This window comes from Epinephelus fuscoguttatus, linkage group LG6, assembly GCF_011397635.1.
Source record: "Epinephelus fuscoguttatus linkage group LG6, E.fuscoguttatus.final_Chr_v1".
Classification (NCBI taxonomy): Eukaryota; Metazoa; Chordata; class Actinopteri; order Perciformes; family Serranidae; genus Epinephelus; species Epinephelus fuscoguttatus.
In genome coordinates this window covers 14,659,299-14,674,664 of record NC_064757.1, presented here as the reverse complement: position 1 = coordinate 14,674,664, position 15,366 = coordinate 14,659,299, and the positions used below count along the sequence as shown (strand labels likewise).

The 15,366-nt window shown below is 41.1% G+C and overlaps 1 protein-coding gene across 1 annotated transcript in view; it reads right to left on the bottom strand.

The window, feature by feature from the left end:
- The window catches only part of LOC125890307 (transmembrane protein 132D), a 35,302-nt gene extending 21,328 nt beyond the window's left edge, over window positions 1-13,974 (bottom strand). The window contains 3 exon segments of the mRNA XM_049578876.1: window positions 3,201-4,077; window positions 13,609-13,729; window positions 13,731-13,974. Of these exon segments, the coding sequence (XP_049434833.1) occupies window positions 3,201-4,077; window positions 13,609-13,729; window positions 13,731-13,775 (1,043 nt within the window). The 5' untranslated portion in view covers window positions 13,776-13,974.
- Between the last annotated feature and the right edge of the window lie 1,392 nt (window positions 13,975-15,366).

Below are 15,366 nucleotides of genomic sequence, written 5' to 3'. Positions count from 1 at the left end.
GAGAGGAGAGGGAAGGGGAGGGGATGAGAGGGGATGAGAAGAGAAGGGAGGGGATGGAAGGAGAGGGCAGGGGAGGAGATGAGAGGACAGGAAAGAACAGGGGAGGAAAGGAACAGAGAGATGAGAATAGAAAAAGAAAATGAAAGGAAAAGAGTGGAGAGGACAGGAAAATGAAATAAAGAAACAGAGGGAAAGGAAAGGAAAGGAAAGGAAAGGAAAGAAAATGAAAGGAAAGGAAAGGAAAGGAAAAGACAGGAAGGGAGAGGAAAAGAGAGGTAGGGGAAAGAAAGAAAGAAAGAAAGAAAGAAAGAAAGAAAGAAATGGAAAGGAAGGGAAGGAAAAGGAAAAGTGAGGGGAGCAGATGAGAGGCGACATTTCTGCTATCTGCTTTTTGTTCAGAAACACGTGTGACTGAGTAAATGAATTAAAGCAGCAATGATTAAAAGTGACAGAATGAAGAGGGGAAATCAGGATTGCTTTTTTGGCTTCATTGCTTCAGCAAAAATCAAGAGACAGAAAGAAAAGGAAGCCAGCTAAATAATTCAAACACATTGTCAAACCCTTTAAAATACATTAACACTAAGGTCTGTAATGCAATTTAACGATTCTCCGATTCTCTCCTGCAAACAGACAACCCATGAAATGTAGGAAGAAACACCTGAAGTGTCATGTTTCTCTGTTTCCTTAAAAAGCCTGAATGGGGAAAAATTATAGAGAAGCTACTGCAGACTCAACTCTGAAACCCAACGAGGAGAAGTGCAACCATGCACAGCTGTCGGCCAGATCAATATTTACCTATTCCAGCATTCACAATTGATCTGAGAAAGTGACTGTCTAAGTGAATGAACACAGGACCAGGTGAAAAAGGGCATTAATAATCCATGACTGCCTCCTCACCTGCTCACCTCCACTCAAGCATGTATTTGCAAGTCAAGTCGGACGTGACTCAGAAATTATTTATTTTCCAGGAAGTGTTGATTGTGTACCAAAGTGTTTCAATCTGAGAGGAAAGGCTGTATCTGTTGCCCAGGAACTACCACACTTTTGGCCTGCATGAGCCAGTTCTTAAGTCAGGACATTTCACTGGACATCATCCAACCACGCTGCAAACGGCAACATAGATAATTTATTATTATTTATCACATTATGTGAAACCACATATGAAGGAAGGATTTATGATGTACTTTACTCATGATCCAAATCTACACACATACCAAATGAATAACTGGGACAACGTATTTCACACCTCCTGACAGTCCATTATTCACTGGCTCGGAGTAAAGCAGATAGTGTCTAGAATAATAACAAAAAAAATCAGTCTCTAATCAAGTTAGTGTAAATCTCTACTTGTCTTGCGCTGACAGCTAACCTCGACAAATCTCGCTGTGCTGCAATGTGGTTCTCTTTGATCTCCGTCTGGATGATGATAATAAAAGGCATTACGCTGCATATGACCATGAAAACCGTCAATGAAACGGTGAGAGCGAGATGGAGGCATTTAATTCATATCCAGTTTTGAGGTGCCAATCTCCCATGTTGCATCATTTCACCTTGAAAAGGCGAGTAACAAACTGACATCTTGAAAGAAAGACACGAGATTAGACTAAATCTTGTTTTTCTTTTTCCTTTGTTCGTTTGTATTTTTCCCCCTTCAGGGGATAGTAAGTCAGGCGGCTGAGGCAGTCATTCTTGGGAAATATATATTCTTTAAAATCTGTATAAAATTAGCCTCTTTTACCAAGGAGGTCACAGAGACCTCCAGAGGAATAACTACTGCTTCAAGATAGATCTACAAAAACGCTCTCATCTCCAGTCAAACAGGAACATTTTGCATCACAAAATGAGAACAGAACCTTAAATTAAACTGAGCTATGTTGGTAATCCCTGTGATCTTCACACATTCAACAGCACGGTGTTGATACAGGACCAATCCCAAGCATACCCTTTAAAGCGGAGCAATAATGAGTCACAAGCTACATGTGACCTTATTTGATCCATGTCAACCTTAATGACTACGGCTCTTGAAGCAGCCCTTAATGTCATCAGGCTGTGCTCACTCAGACATGTATTTTTCTGATTTGACTCGAATAATCTACCACAGTTCTCGGAAAGACAGTTAACCTGGATCATATTTTCAGAGATAATGCCATAATCCATGCAAAATCTCATTTCCTCCATATTTTTGATGGAGCTGAATTCCTGCAAGAAGTAGAGAGGAGGACTAATAATGTTATTCAGCAATTCCCTGTATTGAATTCTTATTGACCAATTAATTTAGACTAGACTGTATGCTGAAGAGTAGATTTTGGGGGAAACGCAGATAGCATGTCCCCCCCTCAGTGTTTACAGTATGTGCATTTGACACATGAAAGTAGCAGGAGACCTCTATTCTGACAGAATTGAACACATTTCAATCATAAATGCGCAAATTGGTGCAAAAAGAAAAAAAAATCACCTGATTGCAGGAAATCAGGGGTCGGGTCCACCAAAGTGTTTTTTCCTGGGGCCAGTATATTGTTTTAATCCTTTGCAATGGGAGAACTACATGTTAATGCTACACTACAAATGCCAGCAGCATGATGAGAGCGACTATTCTGTGCTGAGCACTGCACTTTTTTTTCTGTGCACCAGGAGTTCACTGTCATTTTTAAGACAGCCATTCAGTCAAAGCAGAAGAGGGACAAATAACATGAAGACAAGCTGTCACATCTTACATGTACACATGGTCATCAACAACAACAATCAAAGAGATATATGTTAATATACTGTAAATGCATTACTATAGTTTTCCTGTCATGAATCCACACAGACCGGCAGGTCTGTCCTCACTTCTTACGTGCTTTATCCTTCCCCTCATCAAGAGCAAGGGCCAGAGTATGTGCTCTACCTTGTGCTGACATGTTTGCTTCAATGAGAATTTCAAGTCATAGCAACCAGAAGCAAGCAAAGCCTCTCAAGTGAAAAAATATTGTGCCTCCAAAGCACTCTCAAGAGCTTCCACCTGGGCTTTACCTAAGGAGTGTCTTGCGTTTTCAACTGGGAAAAATGCCTTGGTGGACACAGGGCCTTAGGTGTTTGGTTGAGGACCCCCAGCCCTCTACTTCATGTGTGTGTCCCAAATGTTGAAACAAAACCTACACACTTGTGATGAATTTCTACGATCTGATCAAGATGTGAGACAACAGAAAACACAGTCTTACCTGAGAGTGAAGTTAGTCAGCTGAGCAGAGCTGGCCATGAGTATGTAGAAGGTGGCGATATCAGTCTTTTTCAGTGGTTTGGAGGATGTCCGTATAACAATGGCATTGCCAAGCTTGAGCCTAGAAAGTGTTGCCATTCCTTTAGGCACCTGCAGAAGACGCACGCTGCCAATCCTCTGCATGGGTGTGACAGGGACATACTCTGCCTGCTGCTGCGAGCCACCCCAACGACTTCCATCCGCAGAATTACACTTCCCGTTGACTTTGGGTTTTGCCTGGTAGTACAGCTCCACAGGGTTCCCAGCGGAGGGGTCCTGCCTCTCCCTGCTGGTGCCCTCTAACCCCGGAGCAAACCAGCCAAGTGCCGGAGCCAGCTCAGCCATGCAGGTTCCCTTCTCGCCTCCCATAGCACAGGAACCCCTCACCTCTTGGGTCTGCCAGAATGCATACACTGTCACACATGGTAGCTCATCCACAGTTCCCTCTCCTCTGCCCCAGTCCCTCCCCGCAACATAGAAGAGCACCCGCACTCTGGGTTTAGAGGAGAAAACCCGAGGCGTCAGCACGAAGGCCTGGATTTTCCAGTTAAAGGTAAAGACCTCTGGAGCGTTGAAAAGCTGCACAGACTGGACCAGATCTAGAGGCACAAGCTGCTCTGTGGACATAGTGCCGTAGCTGGCGTTGACAGCTGGCTGCCGGCTGGCTCTTAAGATAACAAAGGGCTGCGTGTGACTCTGCATGCTGGAGTTCCTCATGAAGTCCTGCCCAGCCTCCTTTAGGAAAAAGTAGTCAGCATCGCGCACCTCATAGTTGACCGGCAAGAAGACAGGTAAAGGCACTGGGCTCCTACTGTCAGTCAGTTCTTTACTGCTCAGATCTGTAAAGTAAAAATAGGATATTATATAAGGCGTGTTAAAAGCCACAAGGATATGTCACAGTATCACATTTCTGAGCAACAAGAATTCCACTTGCAACAGACACAAGGAATTGCGCTTTCTCCATTTGAGAATAAAAGACTGTGAAAAATAGCAGCAGCATTTCAGAAACTAACACTTGAGCACAAAAAGTCAGCCAAGGCCAAGTGATCAACTGAGTGGGGCATTAATGTATTACTCTAAAAGGCCTCTGAGCTTAACCTTAAAATTCCTGCAACAGAACACATAGGTGAAATAATGTAAATTACAACAAGGGAGGCTTAAGAATGTTTTAGTTTCCGAGGTCAGGACAGAGCAGGAGTGGAAGTCTATGGCTTTGCCAAGACACTGTACAAACATGAATGGTGTGTGAGGAGGACTGAACCTTATGTTTCACCTTGTAAAAAAGTTAAGCCCTCCACAGGGATAATAATATTTTTGAACCCTCCTCTTGACTTATAAAATACTGCAACCCCCTCCCCACAACATATCAAAATAATATAACAGTTTTGAATTGGTAAAACGTATAGAGTACTCCAATTTAAATCTTAATATCTTAATGGAACTTTTAATGTGCACCATGATTTTCACATTAATAAAGTCCTGACATAGACGGAATTGTTGCCCTCTGCATATGGTAAAGTGCACTTTAATATACATAATGCAAGTCAGAGTCCTTCAGTGGGCTGGATACCCACAGGTACCTGGTGGGTGAACTGCCAAAAAACAAAAGGTGATTTGAGGGTGGTGTATTATTTCTGGGTTTAGTTCTGGGTGAAGAAAAAGAACATGCAGATCAGATCGCAGGTGTTGGATGAAACGTATATTCAAATAAAAATAATAATAATTGAATTTAATGTTTTAATCCTCCGACTGCTGACTTTGTGTGTTGGCTGTCTCTTCTGTGCCAGCTGGAATTTGAGAGCTGCTTTAATCAAGTGTGTTACTAACAAGCGTTATAACTGTGGAGATGTGCTGCTCAGTATTATGAGATAAGCAAAATACATTAATTTAAACTGTATTTCCTGAGGTAACTTTTTTTAAAAAAAAATATAATATCTTAGTTTCACAGGTATGAAATGACCAGAAAATGTTCACTTCACATGTACTGCCTGACCAGAATATTTGGGCTGCACATGGTGAACATGGTTTCGGATTGGTCCACGGTTCTTAAGTTGGGACGGGTTGCAGAACTAATTCATCATATGTACAGGTGGCAGGTTGGGTGCAGCATTGCACGACCCCGGTGCAAGGTGCAAGGTAAAGATGTGTTTTTGATGTAACCTTTTACTGAATTATTAGCAAAGCAAGGCTGAAATATAACATACGTTTAAAAAAGTTAAAGGCCCTACTTTCAGCCCAAAGAAAAATTGCGATACCCCTTTTTTGCTTCACGCCACCACCAATAATTTACATTCAGTCCCTAAATAATATCCAGGCACCTGATTATGTCACAGAAAGATTATTCCTATACAATTTACTTATTGAAACCTGTTTACTGTTACTCAAATCTACCGTGTCAAGTGTTAAAAGAAGTAAAATGTACTTTAAAAATACTGCTTGTCATATTTTACTGTTATATTTCCATATTTTCCTTCTGCCTCCCCAGTTCCACCTCTCTCATGGATGATCAGCTTCCTCTATATGGGGAGGAAAGGTGGGGTCTGATACATCTGGCACAAGATTAAAATCAGCCATCAAAAACTGAGATTAAAATCGCTTTGCAGATCATCAGCAGGCTGTGAATACCCAGCAGATCCTCCATGAAAAAAAAACAAGAATGGTGGAGTATCACTATGTGAGGTAAAATAATATGTGAAGTTTACTAAAACAGAAATACATCTGAAATTGTATCTGTGTATTATTCAGTAAGTTGAGCATTCACTGCTGTACACAGTGATCACAAGAATTACTATCTGACTGTTAAACACTGATCACAAGTGCATAAAATAACCTTTGATATGAGTGAGTGTAAACAAACCAACGGCATAAATATTCTCTGATCTGGTTTAAAAGCTTAATGGTAAGTGTTTGTCTCAGTGGACATGAGCAGAGGTCACCCGGCCATCGTGTGTCCTCATTAAATGTCCATTTTGATAGAATTATGAAGATTATTGCTGCTGACCTGAGTGTGCACTGTTTATCTGGTGGCTAATTGCCCTACTTGGTGAATTAAGGACAAAAACACTGGTGTTTACTTTGCAGATTAGAACAAAAATGGATGAAGCTGCATTAGCATGGTGAAAAACAGCTTCAGCAGCATCTAACACCCAAACAAATTATCATCCCACTGGTACACCAAAGCTAACAATTAGTGGTGTGTCGCTCACACATGATTGGCTCAAAAGAACAAATCTTTTGGGTGAACGAACTGAAGTGAAACTATCTGTTTATGTCTCATTTCAGTTGAGTGAGTGATTCAAGTCATTCATTTTGCGGCCCTGAATGATAACGGTCACTAAGTCACTCAAGCTTGCCTTTCTACATCTCTCTCATGTCTTCAAGTTTTGATGTACAAAGTAGTACCAAAAAATGTATGTAATTATTAGATGTCAGGAAGATATATGTGCTGTGCATAATAGGGTAGGACTTCAGCTTTCAGTTTGCAAACAGAATCTTCATCCAACCAGATTCTCTGTTGGCAATTCACTGATAAGAGATCTGAACTGAACATTCAGCCCAAGTGGCAACCTTTGGGGCTGAAAAATGAATCCAACACAGAAGTGCCAAAAACTTTAGTTTCTCAATTGGCCACTTAAGACTGGCTGCAGCAGAAATAAACATGTTTACAGCCTGGTACAAAAAACAGTTTTGATCTTCATAGCTAATTTCAACAGTAAGTGCAACTGTACAAAGGGGTGAGTTTTATATAACTTACTCATTTAACTTTCAGTAAGGCTTAAAGTCTTGCATAATTAAGAGTGAGGTTGCTTTGGGTGACAGGTGAGTGCCATCTGTTACAAGTCACTACCATGGTGACAACATTGGTTAGATAATGGAAAAATGGCAGAACCCTAGATTCAGAGTAGCTATAGGTGTAGCTGTCACAATTTCAGCATGTTTTCACTTTATGAAATTTTACCGTTTTGGTCACCTTAAAGGGTCTTGTTCAGTGTTTAGTTGTACTAAAAGACCATCTAAGGAGTCAGATGTTCAGTTTTACCAGTAAACAGGCTACGTTTTGTTTCACTGGTTTTAAGCCTGTTTTTTTGCTAGCAAAAATTAGCATTAGCATTATTTTTATCACAGTTAACCAGGGGTGATTGTTCTGAGACAACAAGGGAGGCTGAACTTCCCCTAAAATTTCATAAAAGAAATGGTTAAATATGCACTATTGAATTTACATTAAAATAAGAATTTACTTTGCATTAAACGTGCGCTAGGACGCGTTTAACATCATGACTATGATTTTGAAACATCAGCTGTTTATCACCAGTTTTCAAATGCAACCTCCCAGTCATAGATTCTCATGTCAGCACGGCCTCCAAGCATTCCTATGAGACAGCACTGAGCAGGTTTATTTCATGCAGCAAAGTGGGACGATCATTGGATAAATGCGACAAAATCATCACTACAGTGAGGCTCAGCTTCCCTGGGCCCTAATGGAGTGGGAGGCGGGAGAGGAGGCTCGGTGTATGCATGATGATTGGAGGAACTGTCTAAAAGGCTGAACCCCTTTGTGATTGACAGCGCTTTGGAAATACACACCGGTATCATCACATTTCAAGCTCAATCCTATGCGGATATTTGCAAGTAGAGTCATCTGACAGAGTGCTGTCTAGAGTTCCTTATTTCCATAAGCCATATTTTCACCATTAAACCCATCTGAGAATCTTTGAGGTGTGTTTTGCTGTGGTTCTATGGCATGAGTGTGGTTGAAAAATGGCTTCAATTAAATGTTCCTTTTATAAGTTACTGCCTCGCTACAATATTACAAATTTTATGATGTAAACTTTAAGTGAGCTTCTCCTGTTTGAAAGACCAGCGGCCACCACTGCAGTTAACCGTAGCTTTAAATAGAAATAGATAGCAGCCCGTGTTAGGGTTATCTCATTGTTACTTCTGGCGACAACAGAAATACAAAACTTGAGGCTTATAAACAGGGGTCTACAAACAAGTGGGTGACGTTACAGAGGCTATATCCATTATTTTATCAAATATGTGGTTCAGCTGTGTTTTAGCTCAGCAACTAAGAATACATGCAGTCGAAGCTCAGGTCAAGAACTGAACAATTCAGTGAAAAATCTTTCTGACAAACGGTTTAAATAGAGTGATTCCAGTGATTCAGTACACCAATAGTGTCTTACAAATAATATTTAGATCTATGGACTTGCACTAGACGCATCTGTGACACTATGACAAAAGATGCCAAATAGAGACTGTCACTTAATTATTACTTGTTATTTGTCTAACGAGGAAAGCTTGAAGCTTTTCTATGTCTAGATCAGTCGTCACGTCTCTCATGGTTGCTGGCACATGACAGGTCCGTCTATCACGGCCTCTTTTGCTTTTCATTCTCACTCATCCACCCCAGCAAAGAGCCTGTCATGATGGTCAGACAGTTCACACAGCAATGATTACACTGCATGTGTCAAAATCCTCAGAGGAAGACAACAGCATCTTTTTTTCATCTTCGTCTCTCTTCCACACATAGGCAACAGTGTCAGTCATGTTCGCTGAGTGGGTGACACACTGCATGGGGCAGAGGGACTGGAGCTGGGAACGTGGCTGTCCTGGCTAAGCCTACCAGTGGCCACAGTGACAGATGTGCTGTTTAATACCAGAGCTGGCAGCAGCTCCGGCTGGAGTGAATATAAACTGGCTCACTGTCTCCTGGAGGGAGAATGCACCGCCAATGTAGCAACAAAGTACTTCACATGCATACTCATCCCTTTACAGTTGGGTTTGATGGGTCATCTGTGCTCTCCCTGTTATTTTTTCACATGCTTTTCATTTTAGAAATCTCAAAGGAGACTCTTTAAATCAAGCATACATTGCATACATCTATTTGCGGGCACTGTTTGTGTATGATTCATGGCAGGCTAAAGATGCATCCTTCCCTTTGCCAACATTTTGGATATTTAAGATGTAGCCAATATAAGCAAAACTGTACTTCTATGGTCCTCTCATCACGATGAGAGTCCTGCCCTCAACTGATAAACATGAGAGCAAATCCGCCACACCAGCTGTTCCAACCTCTCAAATCACTCATTTTGAGGACCCTGAGCTCTTCTTCCTCCTTGGCTGAGTCAGAAAGCATCAGTGTTGCCATGCAGATGCTACAACTGCCTCTAAAAGCCACCTCTCCAAGACTGCTCTCCTGCAAACTTAACATGTACGATGCCTCGGTTGTTGCTTTATTTTTTTTTTCTCAACAGTATGTAGGCTAAGTGCTTTATATGAGGGGCGGAAACAGAGGATCCCATTTATACCAGAGTTCAAATCACATGTTTTGAATCACATCTTTGTTCATCCCTTTCTGTGTCCAAATGAAAATGCTCCCTGTATGAAATTAGGTTTTGGAGTTGTTCATTTGAAACTAACACTGCACTACCTTCGGGCAAAAGCAGAAAATCAACTTCAAGCACAGATTTTCTTTCAAAATGGATATGTGTCTTTTCATGTGTACAATATCCCCCATTTGTTGTGTGTTTTTAGCTTGGCCACATGTATGACGCAAATACGGTCCGATAAGGGCTTTATTGTCATGCATTACAATGGAAACAGGGAGTAAACATGGTACTTAACGTTGAAAAGTTGAAGTGCAGAAGCTGATATTTGTCCTGTGGTGTATCCAAGTAAGTTTACTTAGGGATTAAGACTTACAGATCCATTTCAAAATAATGTTCCCCATCAACAGTTTTATTAATAAAAAAACACTGTTGTATCTAATGAGCTACATTTCTGCCCTGCAGTTTGTCTCACGGCTCTGTATTAAAACATTTTCACTGGCGTGTCAGCCAACTTCTTTTCAGTGCACTTGTCTTTTAGCATTATTTCTCCAATTGTAATCAATCTTTGTATTATTCTATTAAAATGCGGAGGAACCACTGTGAATTCTAATGTGCAGTAATGACTTTTACCATATGTGCAAAACAGCTTGCAGAAGTGAGTCAACTCCCAATGGCATCGCAGAGGACAACAATGGATGTCAGTAATTGAGAGATTTAAAGAGCTTTGTGTGTCTCAAAGTTTCTCTGTCAAGCTGTCTGTTAATGGTGTTTGATCATTGTTTCATGTTAGCGCTATGGGTCACATATCTAGCACTACACTGATGATGTTAAAATAAGAAAGCATTGGCAATGGCCCAGATGCTAATGACACTAATTAAAGCACCTGTGGCAGACGACACTCTGTCTTACAACTGATGTTTTCACTATGTGTTTTTTATCTTTTGCCTGGCTGACCTTTCTAATACAAGTGCCTTTAATTAAGCACCAGAAAGTCTCATTAGGATCTGACAGTTTGTGAATCAATAGGTCCTTAAATACAAAGGTTTGAGTCTTTTGCAGGACATGTAGACACTTAGCAGTCACCTTGGGAGGTAATAGGGGCTCACAACAGAGGAAAGACAAGATTTTAGTACTCTCAGAGATGTTTTAAAAAGTTGCAAAAAGTTAAGGTTTCTCTCAACATTTTGGTTAATTATCAAAGGGCATCTAGAGAGTGGGAAAAGCTGTGATCCAAAAAAGGTGTGGAAGATATATCATGTGTTAGAAACATAAGCAGTACAAGGTGGTGTCTGCTACAGGCACCTAATTGGAGCATAGTGGCCCCAATTAAACAAAAAGTCACAAAGATTTTGAGTTCACTACCTGTTCTGAACTCTTTTGGGGCTGTTACACTGACTATATTTGCATGCACAAAATACTCTGGATTTTTCTCTTACTCTGAAAATGACAATATTGCTGCTGAGGTGTTTACATGGCTAATGAAAATGAATATGCCATTAATACTCCTGTTTACATGCAGCCATGCTACTCTGATTAATGTGCCCTAATATGTCATTCATCACGTTAAAATATGGAGAAGTGGAGACGCTTGTGCCATTTTGCTTCTTGGTGGCAGACTTGTTTGGCCTGGCAAACACAGCCTGCCTCTTTCAATCTTTCAGCCACGCTCTTAAAAAGATTGGCGATGCGATATCTACGCACGTCCAAAAACCTGTTGATATCCAAGTTTTTCATGATGTTTACAAGTAAGTGTGCTTTTTCTTCCAACCAGAAATGTGGGCTTTTCACTTGGGCATGCATCTCTACCCCAGCCTTGCAAACTGTTGCCTGACCGTAAACAGGCCAGAAGCCATAACTCAGAATATCCAAGCAGAATATGCTGTTTACGTGACCGATATTGAAATCAGAATATTTTCATATTTGGAATAATAGTGGAATTTAAGTGTTCATGTAGATGCTATCAATGATGCATTAAAGGGGAACTGTGCTCATTTTCAAAATTCATACATGTTATTCCCATAGTCTCGGACAGTCCAAAAATATTAGTGAACATGATCAACTCTCTCCCAAATGAGTTGTGCTAAAACCAACACATTCTCATTCCGACCTCGTCACATTTCAATGTTTGGTCATGGATCTTTCATGTCCGTTGTGAAAGGTACCCTGGGTGCATTGGATGGCTTTGGCTTTAGAATCTCATGGGACGCAAACACCACTTACAGGATGCAAACACTGCTCCCCTGGGTGGAGGTCGGTGTTTGTCCATCCACCACTCCTGTCACTTGCCCTACTCAGACTTTCAGCGCTCTCTCGTTCATTCTTGTCCCGCCATGTTTCCCTCTGGCGCCGCCAAGCGCTGTTAAACTATTCCGGCACCTGGCTGTGTATCATGCCAACGTTGAAAGATGGCTTTTTTCCATCACTGTGTGACGCTTGCAAGTCACTGACCAAGTGCCGGATTTCGACAACTTCGGAGTGAGACCGGGTTGCAAAAACTCAAATTTGTGATGTCACGGGGTGTAAGGTCTGAATCTGCTCTGTGAACAATGAATAAGGAAACATGTTCTAGATGACACTGAGAGCATCCAGAGGAATAATCTCAGTATATGGGTAAGTTTTCTGTTTCAGACCTGAGAACACAAGAGTGGAATAAAGCTAATTTGGCTATTAAAGAAATGAAGAAAAAGATTCTGTGGGTCCACAAAATCAGGCTCCCATTCACTGTCAAAGGAGCAGCTCCAGACTTTAAACCCTGCGACATCACAAGTTTGATACTACTGATAACATATTGGAGTTCTGAAAGTTAGGTGGTGTTCCCCTTTAACCTTAAATGATTAAATATAGTGTTCAAAACTTTTCATTGGTAGCTTATTTATGTGCTGTAGTCAAGACTCTCTTGCCGATTTGCTGTAGTGCCATTTGCTTTATGTCTTGATGATGAATTATGTGCTGACAACAGTGGAGCTCTGAAACAGGCCTGGTCTTTGGTGCTTTCCAGGATAAGACTTAGATGACAACACTTCCTCAGTCAAATCTCATTGTCCAGTCAAAGTACTCTTGACAGAGTGATATTCTCATTGTACATGGAGTGCTTTATATGAACATCCAAAGACGATGCTCTGATCATATAGCATGTAATGCCCTAAGGGCCTGGGTAGTGAGAGGGTGGAGAAGATAGGCAGAGGGGTTGGGGAGGCTTAAGCTTTTGCAGTGATTGGTGGGGATTGCTACATCCAATGAGACTCTTAAAGCTGCTTTAAAAAAAAATCTGTTTTATCACAATGTCTCCATTTTTGTCATCCTTTTATCCACATAAATCAGACAGCCTGCATTGCCTGGAAATAGCCTTCTATGAGGTAGTTATAGGCTTTACAGTAAATGCCTTTGTGATGTGCTTTTATTGTCTCTCTCTTCCTTTTCATTATCAAAGTTGAGGAATTTAGATTGTCTGCTTCTTGTTTGCCGTGCTGTGTGTGAAAATGGGCTTTTTTTCCCTAGCAGACATCCATGAAGGAAAGCAATACTTCCCAAAGAGAAGCAAAGTACTGAGCATTAAGGCACAGCTCAAGTTGTAATATAAACCCATCAAGTATTTTACCCCTCACTGATTTCATCTTAAATGTTTAATATCCCACTCACTGCCGTCACACCCCTTTGCCACAATACATAAATGCTCATGTTTGGCTCACTGAAACGCTGTATCGCTGTGGATGTAAGTTTGTGGCCCAAATGGGGACATTTATATATTATTTAGACTTCTGGAGAAGGCTGTTTCACTGCTGGCATGGCACTGCTGAGAGAAGGCCCACCCCCATCAGTAACATGTGTACAAGATAGACAGTTCCCTCCAATAGCTCATTGGTTTTCAGCTGTTATCATTAACTACAGTGTGGACAGAGTCTGAATGCTTAAACAGTGGCAGTCCCAACTTGACACTCCAGGTTAATTCAATGGCAGACGCTGGGTTTACACTCGTCACTGATGGGCAGTTTAGCTTGAAATACACCACAACACGCAACCAATTACTTCCAGGTCACTTACCTTGCGTGAGAACTGCTGTGATTGTTGCAAAGAATATCTGTAAGATCCTCCAGCAGCTCTGGTAGTAAACGCTCATTTTGGCACCCGGCGCGGCTCGCTGTTCCAGGCTGTTCCCAGTGTCCGTGGTTTGGTGTTGTTTCAGCAGAGCGTGGAGCGGATTGTTTCATCCATTCCTGCAGTTCGCACAATTAACATTATCACACCTGTGGGAGTATAGATTGTAGTGTAGTCCGTGCTGCAGGTGACAGCGCATCGAGATCTGATCCTCTGCAGGTTCCCCGAGTTGTGCGTAAAAGTTGTGCGCAACGATCCTGGAGATGTGTCTCCTGAAGACTTTGTGCCCGGTCAGAGGAGTCTCGAGCTGAGACTGTGTGATAGAGAATGTTCCGTTTCGATCGATATGACCCCCTCTAAACGAAATATCTCAACTAGTCCTCCAGATTGAGTCGCTCTCCCAGTCTGCCGCCGCGGCTGCCGGAACTCTGCGGTGTTAACGGCTGTTAGCAGATCACTGACTGTCTTGTGCGCAATCCTCAGGGCACTAAACTCATCATCTGTCACTGTTCATCCGCTCAGGAGGCGACGTCCAGTGCGCAGCTGGTAGGATTAACCCTGCGTTGGTTTGACTGCTATGTCAGAAGAAATGATGACAAGAAATGATTTAGTGTCTACTGATTGCTGATCACTGAATCTGATGATGTGGAACTTCACTGTATGTTGACCCAGTGTTAACATACAGTGAAACCTACATGCCATCAGGGAGGATACATGTTCAGATCTGCAGCGGAAATTTGAAGCAGGGTTGTAGTGACTCACCTGTCAGTGTTTATAGTGTGACGTTGTGAGAACATAGTAAAAGTAAGATCAAAACAAATACAAACTTAATAATAATGTCATTTATATATATATACATATATATATATATATATATATATATATATATATATAAATTAATACTCTACCGGAAGTATATTTTATTTTTGTTTTATTTTGTGACTGTTCTCTTGTGATGGAGGCCATGGTGTAGTGAAACAAATACACTGCATCAGCCATTTGCAAAGACTAACTTAAGTTTGCCTTGAATTTCTATTATTCTCTAACCCAGTGGTTCCCAACCAGGGGTCCCAGGATCCCTAGGGCCCCTTTAGTGAGTTACAGAGAGTCCCCAGTAAAATGGGAAATAGATTATTTTCATGATTTGATTTACTATAGAAGTGAGCCCAGTGTGAGTCAGCATCATAAGAATGACTATTCTGATTACAGGTTTCACTTCCTCCACAGTTATCTCATCAACTGTATTTAAAAATTTGTAGACATTCGTCCAAAATCTCATCAGATGGAGGCCCCTGAAGTGAAATCTTATGAAACAGGGTTCAATTTAGGGTCCTTGACATGAGAAAGGTTGAGAACCACTGCTCTACAGCACAGTTTTATTCAGTTTTGTTGCCTTGTTTGAAGATTATTATTGTTTACCTAAAATTATTAATGATTTTTTTTTACACAGAGAGCCAAGATATTGCAACCTTGGATACATGAACTACAATAATGACACCAACCAGGGCAAGTCAGGCTAATTAGGACGTGGTTGCATCACATTCACCTCATTATTACTGTTCATTCAAAATTTAGACATTGATAAAGAGGAAAATTCTTCTTACATTACAAATATAACCAAATATGAGCACTTTTACAGTTTTTTTCTTACATATTGCCCATGAAAAATTACACTATCTTTAATTCCAGTGATATTTACATTCT